This window comes from Marmota monax, unplaced genomic scaffold (assembly GCF_021218885.2).
Source record: "Marmota monax isolate L192 unplaced genomic scaffold, Marmota_monax_Labrador192_F-V1.1 WCK01_AAM20220418_F8-fsc00076, whole genome shotgun sequence".
NCBI lineage: Eukaryota > Metazoa > Chordata > Mammalia > Rodentia > Sciuridae > Marmota > Marmota monax.
The window spans coordinates 2,487,283-2,507,772 of NW_026692843.1; the positions used below are offsets into that span (position 1 = coordinate 2,487,283).

At 35.4% G+C, this 20,490-nt stretch overlaps 1 protein-coding gene and 1 non-coding gene across 7 annotated transcripts in view; one reads left to right on the plus strand and one right to left on the minus strand.

The window, feature by feature from the left end:
• Zranb1 (zinc finger RANBP2-type containing 1) overlaps positions 1-20,490 on the plus strand; it is a 49,300-nt gene that overhangs the window by 23,200 nt on the left and 5,610 nt on the right. For 5 of the 6 annotated variants that reach the window (XM_046448706.2, XM_058580733.1, XM_046448705.2 and 2 more), the window contains 4 exons: positions 10,981-11,168; positions 13,813-13,966; positions 15,811-15,882; positions 16,261-16,459. In XM_046448706.2, the coding sequence (XP_046304662.1) occupies positions 10,981-11,168; positions 13,813-13,966; positions 15,811-15,882; positions 16,261-16,459 (613 nt within the window). Of the gene's footprint in view, positions 1-7,197; positions 7,320-10,980; positions 11,169-13,812; positions 13,967-15,810; positions 15,883-16,260; positions 16,460-20,490 lie in introns of all 6 variants that reach the window. The other variant, XM_046448707.2, reaches the window with a different exon arrangement.
• On the minus strand, positions 10,316-10,422 carry LOC124095678 (U6 spliceosomal RNA). The gene has a single exon (XR_006852569.1). It is a non-coding gene; the product is annotated as a U6 spliceosomal RNA (small nuclear RNA).

Sequence of the window (20,490 nt, forward strand, 5' to 3'; positions counted from 1 at the left end):
AAACAGCAAAAACTATCCAGTTGCTCCCTTTAAACAACAACAAAACCCCAAAACCAAAGTAAAACAAATGTGATTTGATGGAAAATACTGTATTAAATATTTCTAGTAGAGTCTAAAATATATGCAGACTCTTCTAGCAAATCTTTGGCAATGTATCCATAAAAGGAAACTCAACTCCTAGAAATGCTGGCAGTGCTTTGTATGTCCTTGGTTAACTCTGATACTCTAATGAGAGAAGTGTGTTTGTGTGTGTGTGTATAGTTATAAAAATTGCAGTATCTTTTCACTATACACATTATTGCTTGTAGATTTGTGCTCTGTTCAAGGTAATTCATATTAATAGGTAGTAGAATTACTTTTAGCACCATGGAAGGAATATTACCTTTAGGTTATTTTTGTCTTGTTTGATTTTTGGAACTTGGGATATAAAATAATAGTTTGTTATGATTTCAAAATGAATTGAGAAAATTTCCAGCAATATAAAAGATTCTAACCTGTAGGGAAACATACACATAATTAACCGATGCTGGGCAGTTTATTCTGGGATTTGAAAATATTTCCTGGTACGTGGAGTAAAAGAAAACTTCTGGGAATATAGTGTGTCTATTAAGGCAAATGGATGGTGATGGCAGGCATAGAACCCTAGCAGTTGATCTTCTGGTTGTCTCTGGTATGCTAAAACACAGTTTCTAAAATACAGTTGATTACACAGCCTTGCCAAATGGTAGTGTGTGCCTCCTATGCTGAGAAAGAGAGTGTATCTTGTGGTTCTTGATTATATGATACTGACATTTGAGTCTACATCATTGACTTAATAAATGATAATACTGAATTAGGAAATTTGGAAAGTCTTATTAAATTATGTCTATTATACTAAGGGGAAATACCAAGAATAGATACTTGAGTTTAATTTAAAGAAATGTAATAGTTTCTCCTTTTTTTCTCCTCACCTCCAATCCTGCTGGAGATAATCACTTTTCACCATCAGCTGTTTATTCTGAGAAATTTCATAACACACTGAATACCACATACATTTGACATAGATTTTCCAGATACTACTTTGTTACATTTGATGTCTACATTTGATGTCTGTGTTTCACTCTCACTGGTGCGTTTTTCCTGAAACACTTGAGAATTAGCTGCAGACATCATAACACATTGCCCTAGAATACTTTTGCATGTGTTTTCCAATAACATGGACATTTTTTCTACATAACCACGTATAATCACTCAGGAAGTTTAGTAATTTAAGTCCATATTTAGTTTCACAAATAGTTTCAGTAATACTGTTGCCTCCATCCTATTTAGTCAAAGCCAATACACAGTACATTGTGTTTAGTTTTATCTGTTGAGTCTCTAATCTAGATCAGTGCCGTTTTTTTAAATTTACTCTTTTATAACATTAGGATTTTTGAAGAGTCTAGTTTTGTAGAATGATTTTCAATTTGAATTTGGAGGTTTCGTTGAGTCTTCAATAGTATTTTCTCCTGCCCTTCTCTCTATATATTTGTATAATTTTTTTTGTTGTTTATTTTTTGTTATGGGTGAATGAGCCCTAGGCCTGCACATACCAGGCATGGCTCTGTCTCTGTGCCACATGTCTAGACCTTTTTAAAAATAGTTTTTAAAAATTTGAAATGGGGTTTAAGTTGCTGTGACTGGTCTTGAACTTATGGTCCTCCCACCTTTGCCTCTGGAATAGCTGGGATTACATGTGTATGCCAACATTTTTTTTGTTTTTTTTTAAAGGAGTGAGAAGAATACTACATGGGTTAAATAGTTTTGAGTGCAGTATCTCTAATATCTTTGAATAATACCCTTGTATCATTGAGTTTTTTTCAGTTAGTTGTGGTAAAATATGCATAACATACATTTTATCATTTCACTCATTTCAATTTAATTTATGGTGCTGGGCATTGAATTTATAGCCTTAAATATATCTTACCACTGACTATTCCCTATTCCCCACTCTTATTTTTAAGTGTATAACAGTGACATTTACATTTATGTAGTCTTGCAACCATCATCACCATCCATTTCCAAAACTGTTTTCATCTTGCAAAACATTAAACAGTAACTCCTCATTTCCCCACCCCAATCCCTGACAACTACATTTTTTTTGTCTATGAATTTGAGTAGTTAAGTATGCCAAATGAATTATACAGTATTTGCCCTTTTATAACTAGCTAGCTTACTTCACTTAGCATAGTGTCTTTAAGATTTGTCTATATTTTGGCATGTGTTCGAATTCCCTTCATTTTAAAGACTGAATAATATTCCAGTATATGTATATCATGTTTTATCTGTTCATCAGTCAACAGACATGGATATAACATTTTTTGTTTTAGTCAAAGTTAGAAATTTCTACTGGCTTCCTCTAACAATGTATGAGTTTAGTGGTTTTTTTTTCTTAATAGAGTAGACTGTGCATATTATAGAATATTTCGATATAAGAAAAGCTATGAACAAACAAGAATTTATAATCTCACTGCCTGGAGGAAATTTTTGTGTATTTTTGGTCTTTTTATTTACTTACTTTTAATGGTTGAAATTTATATTGTATAATCTGTCATTCATTGAACCTTATATTTTCAGAGAAAATGTTTTCATCTTTTAAAAAATGAATGTGAAATATAAAGAGGAGTTTTCAGAACTGAAGTTAACCTATTACTTACTAGCCAGCAGTATGAGACTCCCTGTGGAGTTCTCTCTGAGGACTATTTGTTACTAAGGGCAACAAGTTATCCCATTTTTATTAGTCATTTGTATTTTGTCTGTGAATTGTTGATTCATGTCTTTTATTTTCTTTGTGATTTTTTACTAGTTACATGGTAGCTATATAATTATAAATAATATGCATATTAAAATACTACCAGTCATGTTTATTGCAAATATTCTTTTCCCTTTTTGGTGGGACAGTTTATTGTAATTAACATTTGTCTTTTTTCTTTTTGGATTGGATATTGAATACAGAGATACTTTACTGCTGAGCTACATCCCCATCCCTTTTTATTTTTGTTTTTAAGATAAGGTCTGGCTGATTTGCTGAGAGTGTCACTAAGTTGTTGAGGCTAGTCTTGGCTTTTTGATCCTCCTGCCTCAGCTCTTGAGTTGCTGGGATGATAGGCATGCACCATCACTCCCAGCTTATTTTAATTAATATTTTATTTTTGTTGTGTGCAATTTTTTGGATTGAATTAATATTAAAATAATTATTCTAAATATTTTTCACTAATATGATTTATTAAATGCAAATGTCCCTCATTGATTTGGGTGCTTAAAATCATTTTTATATCAAAGTTATTTTGAGGCTTTTATGTGCATAATTTGTACACATATATTACATATATACATATATATTTTTTCTTAATATTTTAGTTGTAGCTGAACTCACAATATATTTATTTTTATGTGGAGCTGAGGATGAAACCCAGTGACTCACTTGCTAGGCAAGCACTCTATTGCTGAGCTACAACCCCAGCTCCTAAATAGTTTTATTTAAAAATCTGACAAAGTCACTTACTATATTTTTTAAATTATTATTTTAAAAATTATTTTGGAAGTAACTACTCCCCCCCCCCCAGTTATTTCTAAAAATTGTCTGTTTTACTTTTTCATTGTTTCTTGGTTCATTGATTCATTAATGCATTCATTTATTCATTGAGTGTGTTCCAAGCGTGGTGAAAGTCGTTGTGAGACTCAGAAACTGAGTTTATGGTCTGGCAGGAGACTATATTAATTCAGCAAACCAGTGTGCTGCAGAAGTGTGAAGTGCTAGTGGAACATGTAATGTGATCTCAGTAAGAGTTTTGGAGAAGGCTTTTAGTGACATCTTGGCTGAAATCTTGGAAGAGGGAATGGTATTTCAAAGGAAATTGCATTAGTATTAAGACCCCAGAATCAAGAAAGCATGTCATGACTGATAACCTGGGGTGGGGGGGAAGCCATCAGAATGAGTGCTAGTGAGACATAAACCTGCAGAGAATGCTGAACTACAAGGTCTATTTACTTAGGTAAGGAAATTTGGCTCTCTGTATAGTGACAAAGGTAAATCTTTAAAAAGGGAGGTTCCATAATCAGATCTGTAGTTTAGGAAAACTACTCTGACCATAGTGGAGGAAATTGATGAGGAGGGTCCAGCACTTGAGGCAGGCAGACTGCTCAGGCAATTATAGCAGTTCAGGTGAGAGAGCATAGTCTCAGGCTAGGCCAGAAGCAATGGAGTTGGGAAATGGGGATGTATTAAGCAGTACAGTTGGCAAAACTTGAAAGAACTTGGAGGGGAAAAGGAATTAAGAAAGATAACCAGGTTTTTGGCTTGGACCTCTGAGTTGGATAGCGGTGTCATTTTTCACGAGCACAGGAAGAGGGCAAGGTTGTTTTATTTTTTTTTATTAGTTGCTCAAGACAATACAATGATCTTGACATATCATACATTTGATTCAAATAGGGTATGAATTATCATTTTTCCACTTGTACAGATTGCAAGATCACATTGGTTATATATCCATGTGTATACATACAGCAATCCTAGTGTCAGTTGTATTCTGCTGCCCTCTCTATCCCCCCTCCCCTCCCCTCCCATCACTATTCTCTACCCATTCTACTGTAACACTTATCTTTCTCTCTCTTTTTTTCTTCCTTTCCCCCTTACACCATCGTATATGTATTTTGTGAACCCATGAGGGTCTCCTTCCGTCTTCCGTGCAATTCGCCTTCTCCCTCCCTTTCCCTCCCTCCCTCTTTTCCTTGTTTCGTGGTAATCTTCTTCTTATGCTCTTCCTTCCTACTCTGTTTTGAGTCACCTCCCTTATATCAGAGAAGATATTCGGCATTTGTTTTTTAGGAATTGGCTAACTTCGCTTAGCATAATCTGCTCTAGTGCCATCCATTTCCCTGCAGATGCCATGATTTTGTTATTTTTTTAATGCTGAGTAATATTCCATTGTGTATAAATGCCACATTTTTTAAATTCATTCATCTGTTGAAGGGCATCTGGGTTGGTTCCACAGTGTAGCTATTGTGAATTGTGCTGCTATGAACATTGATGTAGCTGTGTCCTTGTAGTATGCTCTTTTTAGGTCTTTTGGATATAGTCCAAGAAGGGGAATAGCTGGGTCAAATGGTGGTTCCATTCCCTGCTTTTCCATGGAATCTCCATACTGCCCTCCAAATTGGCTGCACCAGTTTGCAGTCCCACCAGCAATGTACAAGTGTACCTTTTCCCCCACATCCTCGCCATTATTTGACTTCATAATGGCTGCCTTTCTTACTGGAGTAAGATGGTATCTTAGAGTGGTTTTAATTTGCATTTCTCTGATAGCTAGAGATGGTGAGCATTTTTTTGTGTACTTGTTTCTCCAAATTCCTTAATAGGACACCTATAGCACAAGAGTTAAAATCAAGAATCAACAAATGGGACATATTCAAACTAAAAAGTTTTTTTCTCAGCAAGAGAAATAATAAGTGAGGTAAATAGGGAGCGTACATCCTGGGAACAAATTTTTACCCCTCACACTTCAGATAGAGCGCTAATCTCCAGAGTATACAAAGAACTCAAAAGTTAAACAACAACAACAACAAAAAGGCAAGGTTGTTTTAAACATGATGTGGTGAGGGATGTCTAATGTGTTATGCTGCGAGGGCCTGAAACTGTTGGGCAGAACATACCACTCCATTTATGTGGATACATGTGTGTGAGCCATGAGTATTTATGAAACTTGTAGAACCTTCTCTTGCAGTGGCCAATTATAGGGACTTTCTTGTTTTGTGATTCTAGCTGGGGATCTTATCAAGATGATCTAATATTTCTTCTAATTTGGTAATTTTGTGTATATTTTTGACTAGGAGAATTTTAAGTGACTATAATATGAACAATATAAAGTTATGAAAAGTCATGGGTTTTTCCTTTTATTTTCAATAAATAACCCCCTGCCTATTGAAATGTTTACTTACCATAGTTTTCTTAATTGTAAAAGAGGGTGGCTATAGTCTTTCCGGTCCTAACTATAATACCATAATCCTAATTCTAAAATTTGATTCCAGATTCAGCCAGGATGACTTGACAGTGTAGCAGTGAAATTTTTATTTTGAAGTCAGAAAAACTTTTGGATTTGATGGCTGTGTGAGTGTGACTCTGGCATATACTATTTATGTGAGTTTCAAAATATGCTTTTAGGGGCTAGGGGTTGTTGCTCAGTGGTAGAGCACTTGCCTAACATGCACAATGCAGCAGCAGCAATCCCTCCCCACCAAAAAAAAAAAAAATAAAAAAAAAATATATATATATATTTATACAATTTTTAGAAAATTCTTAATTTCCTCAAGTGACCTTTATAATGTTCCATAATTCATTAGCATTTATACTCCTCTCTGATCACTTGTTCCAGAGATAACTTTTTCCTTTAAATTCTTCCATTATGCTTCCTGCAGTAAATTTTCCTGTACTTCAGGATCTTCTTTCTTAGAAAGGTGTCTTTCATGACTTTGGGGATTTATATTTCCACAGCAGTTAACAGTCAGATCAAAGATGTAAGGAGGTAAGAGCTCAGAAATAGTAATGTTCTCCGACAGTTTGTCAGTTAATAATAGGACATTTAAAAGGCCTTAGAGACTATTTGACTCCTTATTTCATCGAGTCTTCTTGTTTTTCTAAAGAGAATTTTAATAATGGGGAAGTGAGATTGTTGAATAGGAGTTACTCTTATTATAGATTAGATTATATTTAATAATTTTTTTCCGATTTCTGATTATCACCCCTCTTTTTTTTGACAGTGTCACTATTTTATAGCATTATTCTGGCATTAGAAATGGTAAATCGTGTTACTATTAATTATTGTCAGCAGTGAACTAGGAGGGGTTTGTTTTGCTCAAAACTGTTTCTGGAATTTTCCCTCTGTTTGAAGGCAGACTTAAAAATATTGAGGTTATTTAAACTAAAAAGCAGCTTATGTTTGAGTATTGAAAGTTTGTTGTGAATATCTACATCAGGTTTATGATTAAAGTATAAATGATTAAAAAGAAAAGTGTTACTAAGTGGTTTTCTTTCTTATTAATATGCAAAACAATTAAATGAATTCAACTCTGGGTAGAGGAAAATGACCTAGACATTATAGCCAGCCTCATCTGCATCTTTCTACTGACCATGATATAGGACATTCTGAACATTACCACTTAAAACTAACTTTTCTTTTTAAGGGTTCCCGAAATTGTGCCTGCTGACTCCAGGTCCACCCTGACCCCACAGCATAAACCATGCTGTGATGTCACAGCTACCATAGAACTCCAGGGTAGTGTTGAGCTGGCCCATGTGGGCTCAGGTAAGTCCTGGCTTTTTTTTTTACCATTTGGCATTCTTTTCAAAGTGAGTTACCATTATGATTTTATGTCATAAAGGAAAATAAGGCAAAACTTTGAAAACCGTGCCATACATGGGGGAAAAATAAGTCTATTTTCTAAATATCTATGAGCCAGCTTCATATGCTAACCAACGGAGTTCCATAGTAGCTGTGAAGTCCTCGGTGACTTATTCTCTTGTGGCTTCAAAATACTATAAGCTCATGGCCCAGCTCATAGGACAACATGAGCTGCTACGGCAGGTGCCACCATTTTTTTTTTTTTTTTAGACTTTGTAGCTAGTAATGTATAACACAGTATTTTTCACTTACTCTTTATATCTTCCTGTTTTTAAAACTGTATTAACACTTTTCTTTGTAATTATGTGACTCTATTTAGCTAATTATGCATTTATTCAATCCTTTTGAATGTATGATGGTACTGCAGGTTAGTTTTATACTGGTAATCTTCTCAGAGCATCCTTAGTTGTTTTTTTTTTTGGTGGTTGTTTGCCTTCATTGCATGGAGGAGGAAGGGACAAAATGTTTGCTAAATTTAAAAAGTATTAAGAGAAAGTTTCTTGAGTTATTCTTTAAGGCATTGTGAGTTGGAAGTAACTTAGAAGAAAGCCATGTACAAGTCGTCTCTTTATTTTCTCTTGGAACATTTCAGTACCCCCCCCCCCCCCCGCTTTTGTTCTATAAAGTGAGATTTTTAGCACTTAACCTTTATATGCTATCTTTTCCTGCCTACCATTTCTTCTGCTTTTCTCTACTTTCTTAGAAGAACTCCGATATCTTGTAAGATTTTTTTGAATGTACTACGATGTCCTCCCTCCCAGTTTAAATTCTTTGAATATGGTTCGAATTCTTTTAAACATCATGTTTGTAGTGAAGCATCATGAAGAAATTGCCTAAGCTTTTCAGTAGTTCTCTTTGAACAGTATATAATAAAGACATAACAAAAATTGGGCAGTTAGTGACATTGTCATGAAATTTGTAAAAAGTTTACTGATCTTTGTAGCTGAAAATTCACCTGTCACTGAAACCATAAGTTCTTATTATGGGTAAGGAAAAGAATGGAATCATATATTCCTCAAACATTAGACAATAAGATATTTTTTTAAGTTATCTTTTGTCTATACTTCCATGTGTTCGTGCTAGAAAGTTTGGAGAATTTTGTGCTGTGAAGAGTGGAGAAGAGTCTATTCTGTTTTATCCTCATTTTCTATCCTCTTGTATATATTCTATGCTAAGGAATGGGCATGTTAGCTTTTCTGCAGTTTAATGTAGAGTTTGGGATGAGAAGGAGTAATTGAGTATTTTTGTTATTTTGGATTAGACCAGATAGAAATTTTGTGTGTGTGTGTGCACGCGCGCACGCGTGTGTGTCTGTCTGTCTCAGCGTTACTGAGATATTGTTTATATACCATGCATTTCATCACCATTTGCAGATTTTTGTTTTTTTGAAGTACTTACTTTGAAGGGAGAATGGGTGGTACTGTAAATCATAGGATTGTAAACTTCAGTGTGCTGTTTAGATTAGTCTTCATCTTCCTGCCACCCCTAATTTGAGAAACTCCTCAGAAAAGGGCTGGGGATATAGCTCAGTTGGTAGAGTGCTTGCTTCACATGTTCAGTCCCTAGCAACACACACACACACACACACACACACACACACACACACCCAAAGAAATCCCTCAGAAACATTAGAAAAGAAATAAATTCTTAAGAATTTCTAAGGTGAAATTCTTTTAGACTTCTCCTTTATGGTGAGTTAGCCAGGAATAGTAAAGACAGTGATTTAGAAGATCTCCTTCTTCCACCCAAAGAAGGAAGTCATTTGGTATTTAGCTTTAGATTTTCTCATGTTTGTCTTTTAGAAATAAATATATTTGAATATAGAATATCACACATACGTAGCATACACATAAATACATATGTATATACAGATCTTCCTCTGTCAGGTGAATTGATCAAACTTGGATTGCTTTTGGGAGAGCATGGAATATCATATGTAAACAAATAAATTTTATAAATAGATATATTTTTAGGTTTAAGCTGAAGACCATAAAACATGCAATGATCCTGCTACATCCTGAAATAGTTATGGCTTTTTTTTTTTGAGATGGAGAGTCTGTATTGCGTAAGTGATCTCCAGAGTGCTGGGACTATAGATGGTGTGCTACCACGCCTGCTTTATCTTGAAAAATGTATGTCTGGGGATAGGGGGTAGGGGGACCTTTTTGAGGCAAAAGCATATTGACTTGCTAAAAGGGTCCATGACCCTAGAGTTTGCAGACTTTTGAAGCTGGCCATTTATGACTCAAAAGTGTTATTAGAAAGGACTTTTTTGAATATAAGAGGTATGTTTTTATTATCTTTGTGTTTCTCATATTGCCTTGAACAGTGCTCTTTCAGTAGATATGGAAATTAAATTAAGGGGGGGGGGTTTGGTACAACCTGTAAGGAATATCTATTTACCTTAATTCCTAATGCAAAATGCTTTTTAAAAAGCATACTATTTTCAGCTAGTATTATCATTCTACTCACCAAATTTAACAAATTTATTTTTCCTGCTGTAAGTTAGGAGACAAAATTGTTTGGTTTTATAATCTCGGGTTTGGGGTCCTCCCCTCTTATTTTTAGTAAATTGCAAGCTAATGTAGACATTTCTTTTTAAAGGGTTGATTTTTATTGTCAATATAGTTATCACTTTTACTTAACATTTTTGTGTTAAGATTAATAAAATGGTTCATTGGGAATTTTGAAGTTCTCTGTGGATTTGGAAAAAGTGATACTTGTTTCATTCTCTTGTCCCTAACTTGTTTGTAATGTTTTAACATACCTTATCAAAACTCATCTGGTTTAATTTTTACTTTATTAACAATTAACAATTTGAAATAGGTGTATAGATGTCTTGGCTCATATATATATAATTGGGATGTTTTCCCACTCCCACTCATTCAGGCTGCTTTAAGAAAAATATGGAACGCTTCACAATTTTGCATGTCATCCTTGCACAGGGGCCATGCTGATCTTCTTTGTGTCATTCCAATTTTAGTATATGTACTGCTGAAACAAGCATTCTGAGGTTTTGAAATTAAAATTTTTGCTAACTTTCACATAACAATGAAAATGGTTCCAGTCACTAAGTTGTTTCACAATTAAGAGCAGTATGGAAAACTCAGTTCTCCCCTCCCCCCTTTGGATTTTGCTTTAAGAATGTAGTGTAAGGGGGCAGCAGCCACATCCACTGGAAGCACCTCATTGCCTCCTTGGTTTCTACAGTTAGGATGAATGCAGGCCCAGAACAGGGGCTCAGTATGTTCTGTGAAGTCTGGTGTCTCACATTAGGTTACTGATTTTTCATCCAGTTGCTGTATCCTAACATTTCCTTTAAACTTTACCAGAGCATGGAGCCAGCACTGATGATGGTAAGGTAAGTGCTAACTAGGTAGTTCTGGCAAGAAATTTTTAAAGGGAGGGAAATGCTAATTTTTCTTATATTCTTTAGGACAATAAGTGATACCCCAGGATCCAGGAAGCACAGAGAAATGTTTAGAGTTTGGAGTGAATTCTACAGGTTTTTGCTTTTTGACGAAAAATAGGATTAAATGCTTTTCTATCTTGATGCTTGTTTTAGGAGTCGTAGAAGGTGATTTAGCTGCCATAGAAGCATACAAATCATCAGGAGGAGATATCGCACGCCAGCTTACTGCAGATGAAGTACGCTTACTGAATCGCCCTTCTGCCTTTGATGTTGGCTACACCCTGGTACACTTAGCCATACGTTTCCAGAGGCAGGATATGCTAGCAATATTGCTTACAGAGGTAAGTGTGGCATTTTGGTTAAATGTTCTTTTTAAAAATATACATACATACGTACATTTATTTATTTATTTATTTTTATGTGGTGCTGTGGCTTGAACATAGTGCCTCCCAAGTGCTAGGCAAGTGCTCTGTCACTCTTCACATGTGCTAGGAAAGCTCTCTACTGCTGAGCTACAACCCCATCCCTAAATGTTCTTTTATATTAATTGTGGTGTTAATTTTTGTTTTTGATATAATGTTTCTCCAAACATTTCTTATGTTTTAGCTATTTTTCTCCCTCTTAAAAAAAAATCACATTAAACTCTAAGTTGATTTCAACAGTATAAATTTCAAGGGTATATTCTTTTTTCTCCTTCCCTTGAAATGAAGTGTGATTATGATGCTTGGGTTGGCCTTGACCTTGTGGGTTCAAGTAATCCTCTGTCAGCCTCCCAGGTACCTTGGTATGCAGGTGCACAACATTTCACCCAGCAGTGTGTGCTTTCAAAGCATGATGTTTTGCAGGAATACTTGAATCATGGTATTTGATGGGATGTGTCTGTTAAAAGTTCAAGTTATTGGGCCAGGAACATAGTTTTCAAAATACCAAACCAAATTTGTGATTAATAAGAACGCATTTTATTTTAGGCAAGGAGTTAGTGAAAATGAATAATTTAAATGTAATTAAAACAAAATTTCCATTTAAGTTCTTGGACCCTCAGTGAAGAACTTTTAGCTTAAGGTCTCATAAAGTTGAAGAGGTGAAAAGATGAGAGGCAGCTTCATATCCTGCTTGAGGATGATAGTGAAGGGGAATGCTTGGAGGCCATTCTTCTTGAAATGTCTGAGCATTTGATGTTATGTCCAGGTTATTTTTGGAAAAGTCTTTCTGGTTTTTGAAAGAGTCTGAGGGATAGCCTCTTGGAAAAAGCTATTTTTGAATTACTTTTGGTATTCATTTTAGCAGTGTTGAAATGAGAGTTGTAGTCTGAAAATGTTTGATGTTTGGTTTCTCGTGTGTGTGTGTGTGTGTGTGTGTGTGTGTGTACACACATATGTATATTTAATTTTGGTACTCGTATTAAACCCAGGGGTGCTTAACCTCTGAGACATATTCCCAGCCCTTTGTAATATTTTATTTAAAGCAACTCTTGCTGAGTTGCTTAGGGCCTCACTAAGTTGCTGAGGCTGGCATTGGACTTGCAGACCTCCCGCCTCAGTCTCCTGAACCGCTGGGATTACTGGTGTGTGCCACCATGCCTGTCTGGTTTCCCATATTTTGAGTGTTTTTTGACTCTTGGATTCATGGAGTTAAGATGTGGGAATTTTCATAGTTACTGATAATTGTAGCCAGCATAGTCTAGTGTACTTGCATTTTCTTGGTTACTGGTAATCCTGGCCAATACATTCTGATAGGACCGAATTTTCATGTAGGAGCTTTCAAAATAGTTATGAATAGCTATGCAGGTGTTGGAAACTCTGTTACTTACAAATGAAGTTAAACTCTCCACATATAAACATAGATGACATCATCAGTAAAACTTCTTGGAGTGGTTTGCCACAAGATTTGCTGCTCTAGACTCTACTTGTAACTGAAAGGCTACTGTTAGGTAGGTGATGTTACACGTTGCTGTCACTGAAAACTGAGCTTACTGTCTCAATCAAGGATGGCACCAGACTCTTCTACTCACTAACAGACACCTTTGATTTAAAAATTTTCTATATGTATGTTTTTTGAACTCTACATACCAAATACAACTGAAACCTAAGGTGAAATCTTTGCAACATTTGTTGCTATTTAGATTTTTTTTTGTTTTGTTTTTTTGCTACTAGGGATTGAACCCAGGTGGGCTTAACCACTGAGCCACATCCCCTGCTCTTTTTTATTTTTTATTTAGAGATAGGGTCTTGCTAAGTTGTTTAGGGCCTCACCAAGTTGCTGAGGCTGGCTTTGGTCTTGGCCTCCAGAGCCACTGGGATTATAGTGGCCTCTGCCACTGGGCCTGACGGCTATTGAGCATTTTAAAAGGGGAAGAAAGTTCTAGCCACCTGAGCCTTGTATTTCCTTGCTTTAGAGGCCTCTGTAGTAGTACTCACTGCAACAATGTGCACAGCTCCTCTGCCAGATTTAAACTTAGATTACAAATGCTTTTTTAAAAAATTCTGTGGTAACACATGGGGAGAAGGAAGAGTTTCAAGGCCAGTGTGGAAATAATGCTTTAAATGTTGTGTTTTCTTTATTCCAAGTCAGGGTTCTTAAAATACATGGAAGAAGAGCATTTGCAATTCCTTATTTTTACGAATGTTTTTAATGATGGCTAGTCCATCTAGGTTTTCTGTTCTCCCTCCCTCTCCTATGATGCACCTTTATAAACAATAGTCTTTTGTATGTATTTAAAAATGTGCATCTTTGAGTCTTGGGATAAATATGAAGAGTAGAATTACTGAATCAGAGTAACACACTTGTATTGCTGTTTTTCTGGAAAGATGTACTGATATGTATTTCCACTGGTAAGAAAATAATACCAACACAATATAAGATTAAAAAAACAAACATAGCTTTGAATTATTGGGACATTTTGCTAATTTCTTTTAAATGCTGTGTTATGTTCTTTCACTTATGATAAATGAGATACAGAAGAAAGTTTGTTATGTTGTATTTAAGGTGTCTCAACAAGCAGCAAAATGTATTCCAGCGATGGTGTGTCCTGAACTGACAGAACAAATCCGGAGGGAAGTCGCTGCCTCTCTTCATCAGAGAAAGGGGGATTTTGCTTGCTATTTCCTAACTGACCTTGTAACATTTACATTGCCAGCAGGTAATTCCAAAATTTAATGTGAAAAGAAATTTTCATTTTATTATAGTTCTGTTTTTATAGATGGATCAAAAAATGTATTTTTTTAAAAGAAAGCAAATAATATATGTGCACCTTAAATGACTTTACCGTCCTGTTTATGCTGAAAGTAGTCAGTACAAGAGCTACGTAGAAACAGATGCTTTCATTATCATTATTATTTGAAAGATCAGAAGTAACTGATCTTTGTGGGTCTCGGATTGTTATTTTTTTCCCCAAGTACTGGGGGTTTAATCCAGCGGCAGGCACTCTACCCCAGCTCCTTTTTTAGTTTGGGTCTTGTTAAATTGCCCAGGTTGGCATTGAACTTAAGATCTTCTTGCCTCAGCCTCCTGTGTCACTGGGATTATAGGCAAGCACCACTGTACCCAGTATTGTGTGTGTGTGTGTGTTGCCCATTTATTTCCCTCTTTGGTTTTATCTTACAAAGTTCTCTTTTTTTGGTCTATTTTAATTTTCCCTTTTCATATTCATCTGTTATTTTGAAATTGGATAGTGATTGGTTATCTTGTGTAAGCAGAAGGATTAGAACACAGGACTTTTATGGAAAAGAGGTCATTTTTGGATTAAAGATGCTGGCACTCTTGAGATGGCATTGCTTTTCACTAATTACACTGATTTCTATTATATTTGTGAAGCAAATTTTTATTTTTCTATAATTGGCTGTTGAGAAAAATCTTCTAGGATGTCTTGTTAGTGGCATTGAATAAATATACCAAAACTCAAAGGCTTGTAAAATAAAAGCTTTCATATGGGATCTGAGTATTTTCAACTTTCATACTCAGATATAAACCAGGGGCATTTATAAATGGTAGGTGATAAAAACTGAGTCTTCTAAAATTTGGACAAATATCATTTGAAGTGCACACACACTAAGCTAATCCTAAATTATGATTAGATTTTTATTTTGAATTTAAAATGCTTTTTTGGGGGGAGAGGGGTACTGAGGATTGAACTCAAGGTGCTTTGTTACTGAACTACATTCTCAGATTTTAAATTTCTTTTTATTTTGAGATAGAATTTTGGTAAGTTGTTCAGGGTCTTTCTAAATTGTTGTGTCTGCCTGCAAACTTGTGTCCCCCCCTGCCTCTGCTTCCCAAATCTCTGGAATTATAGTTATGTGCCACTCCACTTGGCTGACTTGAAAATGCCTTTAAAAAATATTAAGGATAATTTTTCTTATGGGTACAAGTAACCTGAATAGAGCATAGAGAATTTGAGGAAGATGACAAAAAGGCTATGTGCCAAAATTATGCTTCATTTACTTTTAAAGAAGATTCGATTTGGAAGTAATATTTTGAACAGAAGTTTCCAGTGTGAGGAGAAGAAAACAACTAAAAGTTGATTTGTAATTATTGGTGCAAATGTTGTTGCAGTTTATTTATTTGTTTTGTTTAGTGTTGTGTGCTTAACCACTGAGTCACATCCCCAGCCCTTTTTTATTTTTTATATTGAGATAGGGTCTCACTAGGTAGCTCACAGCCTCACTAAGTTGCTGAGGCTGGCTTCAAATTTGAGATCCTCCTGCCTTAGCCTCCCTACTTGCTGGGATTATATGTGTGCAGCACCATATAATGTTATTTATATTATTTTTAAGTATATTAAGAAGTTTTGGTAATGAAATACCGAATGGAAATAATACACCTATTTTACCTTTCACATGTTACATGTGTTCATTAATAAAAAAAAAATCTGCTGACCTCCAGTGGAGAGGAAGTTATTTTAGAGGACATGACTATTAGAGGCTACCATAGTTTATCGAATTATGAAATACAAGAATATGTTTTCAGTCTGATTTTCCTTTGTAGATATTGAAGACTTACCCCCAACAGTTCAAGAAAAATTATTTGATGAGGTGCTTGATAGAGATGTTCAAAAAGGTAAGCATGTAATTAATGAATATAATTTACCTTTTATCTGATAGATTAAATTTTGATTTGCTTTGTTAGGGTATGGAGTAGTTTGGTGTATTTTTGTTTTAGATTAAAGATGTAAGATCCTTAAAATTTCTACTTTCCAGTATAAATGTATTTCTGTATTCAACATTTTTTAGAAAATAAAATTATAAGGAATTTTGAAGTTGAATAAACTATTCCAGAGCCATGTTTTAACTACTAAAAATCTATTTCAGTTGATCAAATTTATTTAGGTATTTATTAATAAATTACCTTTTACATGTAAAAGATGGATTCTTCACCCTACTGAATATTTTGTAACCACATAGGCACGAAAATGAATATGTTATTTAAATTCCTCAGAGTTAGAAGAAGAATCCCCAATTATAAACTGGTCCTTGGAGTTGGCTACACGTTTGGATAGTCGACTGTATGCCCTTTGGAATCGAACTGCAGGGGACTGCTTACTTGACTCAGTACTACAAGCTACCTGGGGTATTTATGACAAGGACTCGGTGCTTCGGAAAGCCCTGCATGACAGCCTGCATGACTGTTCACATTGGTGAGCTGGCATCCTTCCCTGTTCCACCTGGACTGGATTTGCTGGATCATTTCCTTGTAGTAGTGGGGTACTTTTCTGCTCAGTTTATTTTCTGAGAAACTAAAGAACAAAACTATTGGGTTTTGGAAATGAAGACTGGTTGAATACCCCAGTACCCCAGTGGTTTTATACCTTTTATCAGAGGTTTAAAATAGAAACAGATGAAGCTTTAAACTGGAAACACTATTCATTTCCATAAAATAGAAACAGTGTATTTAAACATTTCTAATATAACATTGTTAGTTTTATAGACTTAAATACTGATTGGGCTGGGCATAGTTTCGCTCACCTATAATTCCAGTGACTCAGGAGGCTGAGGCAGAAGAATTGCAAGACTGAAACCAGCCTGAGCAATTTAGTAACTTAGTAAGACAATATCTCAAAAAAGGACTGAGGATGTAGCTCAGTGGTAAAGTGCCCCTGGGGTTCAGTCTTCAATACCCCCCCCCCCAAAAAAAAAAGATACTACCTTTGCTCATAATTTTGAGTACTTACTGGTATCATATTATCTTCAACTTTAAGAGAATTATGTTGTATATAATTATATATTATAAGCTATTTTTCTTCCTGAGGAAGAGACTTATAAAATCCCATTTTGCAAATTTTCAAATCCACAGAAAAGTTTAAAAGATAAAAATCCATGTGATATACCTAATGTCTCTTTTATTTGATTGACCAATTATTAATATTTTGGCACACGTGCTTCATCTGTTTAAATGCTACCCTGTACTGATTTTTTTTGACATCAAAATTTTACCCTTCAGTATTTCAACATGCACCTTTTCAGAACAAGAATATTCTCCTGCAACATGATGAAACCTAAGAAAATCAACATTGATTTAGTTGTCTAGCATATAGTCCACTGTCAAATTTCTCTATAGTTGTCTCAAAATGTCATTTATATTTTAACCTAGGATCCAGTCAGTCAAGTCTTGTTATTCTTGAAGTATAAATTCACTCGTGTTATCAAGCACAAGAGATAATTTTGTGATTTTCCTACCCTAAGTATTTTCTTGGTTCTGTGAATATATTATCTCACTTAGCTATCATTTCATAGGTAATAAAATTGAGATTCAAAGAACCTAAATTTAATTACTCATTGGTAAGCATAGAAACCATTTAAAAACTCTTACTAATTTTCTTAACATCAGTATGAAAATTGTTTTTTCTTATTGAATGCTTAGGAGTAATGCTAGTGGTCCTACTTCAGGCAGTGTTACTATCCTTGCATTTTTTTGGTGTTTTTTTCAGCATTTACTAGTTGTGCATTTTGTTATATTTTAGGGTTTACATGAAGTCTAGAATATAAAGAGAACAGGGATTCCGCCACCCACCCCCTGCCACCCCCATTGTAGAAGATCTAGTACCTGGAATAGCTTGACACTTAGTGCTTGTTAGAAAAAGTAATTATATGTTCTTGTATTTGAGAACTAAATTTGAAGATCAAAGCATAATGCAATAGAGTAGAAGTTTGTGGTTGCCTGAAAAAAAACAAAATAGCTCCCTGACTGGCAAGCCTATATGTAAACCTTGACTGGATATATAATATGCTAAAAAATAATTTGTCACCCAGGCAGATGGTTTAGTCCTTTAGTCTTTGTCCAGGAAAGAGGGCTTTGTGCCTTTCAGGAGAGGTGGGTGCTATATGGATTGATCTGGTAGTATGGGCAAGACCATTCCTATGATGAGGGGGATTCATCAGGTTAGGTAAGCCTGATGCCATTAAATGTTCAGTTTTCCTAGCCTGTCTTTGTCAGATTGCATCTTTATCAAGCAGTAGTCTGGTGATTATTTGGCCTGCCTTTGAGAGGATGAGAATGGTCTAATTCCCATGATGGCAGTTATTGGCTTTGTGGTTTTACAGATCTGCCTTATGGGTTTGGTTAATGCGACTGCCCTATAAGATTGATTTGTGTTATTCCTTGGTATTGATGAAGTCTAGTTTCCTAGCTGGAACAGCAGATCTGGACTGTGATCAGTCTACAACTTTGCAAATGCCCTTTTAAAAAAGCCTTGTAATTTTTTTTCTCTGATGGTAACACCATGATCTCGTTGTAAGGTTGAAAGTACCTTGTAAATTTCAGCAGATGATTTTTTTTTCTAATTGTTTTTTTCTTTCTTTTCTTTCGGGTTCCAGGGATTGAACTCAGGGGCACTCAACTGCTGAGCCACATCCCTAACCCTATTTTGTATTTTATTTACAACTCAGGGTCTCACTGAGTTACTTAGTGCCTCACTTTTGCTGAGGCTGGCTTTAAACTCTTGATCCTCCTGCCTCAGCCTCCCAAGCTGCTGGGATTAGAGGTTTGTGCCACCACATCTGTCTCCTAATTGGTTTTTTTGTTGTTGTTTTGGGGTTAGTAATAATAACTTTGGGCCAACTCAGAGCTGGCAGTCAGTGATTTCTGGATTGGAGTTGCTGTCAGTATTTGTATTATGACTGGAATTCTTAGGTGTTTCTGAGTCATTTGAAGTTGTCAGTGTAGCACAGAGATAGGCAGAAATAGAGTACTGTAATCTGAACGAGAAACAAGGCTGTTTGCTTACAGCCACCAGGAAGTGTTGGAGCAGAACTTTCACTAAGTTGTCCTCACTCTGAAAGGATGCTTTAGGAGTTGGGATCCAGAACTGTCATATGGACAGGATTCCCCAAACTAGGTGTGCCTTGGGACCACATTCTCAGGTGCCTGCCTTGAGATGTCTTTGCCTAGTGTTTCAGAGTTCAGGAATAGAATGTTGCATAGAGTGAAGTAATCACAGGATCATGCTTATGTTATTTGAAGGGTAGAGTTGGGGGTGAAGATTATCTAACAAAGAGAAAAGGGGTTCATTGACAACTCTGTTTACTGAGCTCAGCACTTCAGGGAGGTAGAATGAGACAGGGTGAGAAGTCTAGGGTCTTGGAGGAGGCAACCCATTGTATATGGGCGCTTCTTAAGCCGCTGTTTGCCTAGGTACCCTTTTTATCTGTGAAGTTCTGTTGGATATCCATGATTTGAGCTGACTTGAGTTCTCAAGACTGAATGTACAACGTTGTACTTGCCTTTCATGTCAGTACAGTTTCTCAGAGGAATGTTTGGGGGTAATTAATATAAATAATTATTAATTATTAATTAATATAAATAAAAGTTTAGTACAAGTCTTTTAGAATGATTACTATTTTGTTATTTGGTATTGATGAAGTCTAGTTTCCTAGAGTTTTACCCTTGTGATTTTTTTTTGCCTTTTCCCAGCTTGGAGTAGTGACATTTTTTCAGGGTAAACTGCCAGAAATGCTGGTTGGAAGTAGACAAATAAATAATGCATGTAACTGTGCTCTTTCCAAATACTTGTAGTTAGTACCTGTGCTATCATGTGGATAGATACAGTTGCATGAAAATATTAAAAGTAAGACTAAAATGTCTTTAAAAAATTTTTAAGGAGCTGGGGATGTGGCTCACTAGTAGAGTGCTTAGAGTGTGCAAGTTTCTGGGTTTAATTTCTACCACTCCAAAAAACAATGACCTAAGCTTGAAAATCGGTTTTTAGAATTCAAACAGTGCATTAAAGATGAACATATTTTAAACACATTTTTTGCTATGTATCTTTATTCATTTTTTTTATGTGGTGCTGAGAATTGAACCCAGTGCCTCACACATGCTAGTAAGCACTACCACTGAGCCACAACCCCAGCCCTGAACATACTTAAATGTCTATTTCACTTTAGAGGTTTTGACCAACTTATTTTGTAAGACTAAACCAACATTTTGAGCATAATTATTTCTGGTTTTTGTTAGTTTTATTCTTGATATAAAGAAAAAGCATACTTTTTTTAATTAGTAGTAGTATAGTCTGCCAGTGACTCACTAATTGACTAGGTTGAGGTATTTTAAAGGCTAGATAGTATAAAGAAGGAATTGTTTTTTTGATTTTTTTTTTTTTTTGATTAGGTGATCATCATATTTGATTTTATAGAAAGAAATCTCAGGGCACTGATCTTGATATTTTTATAA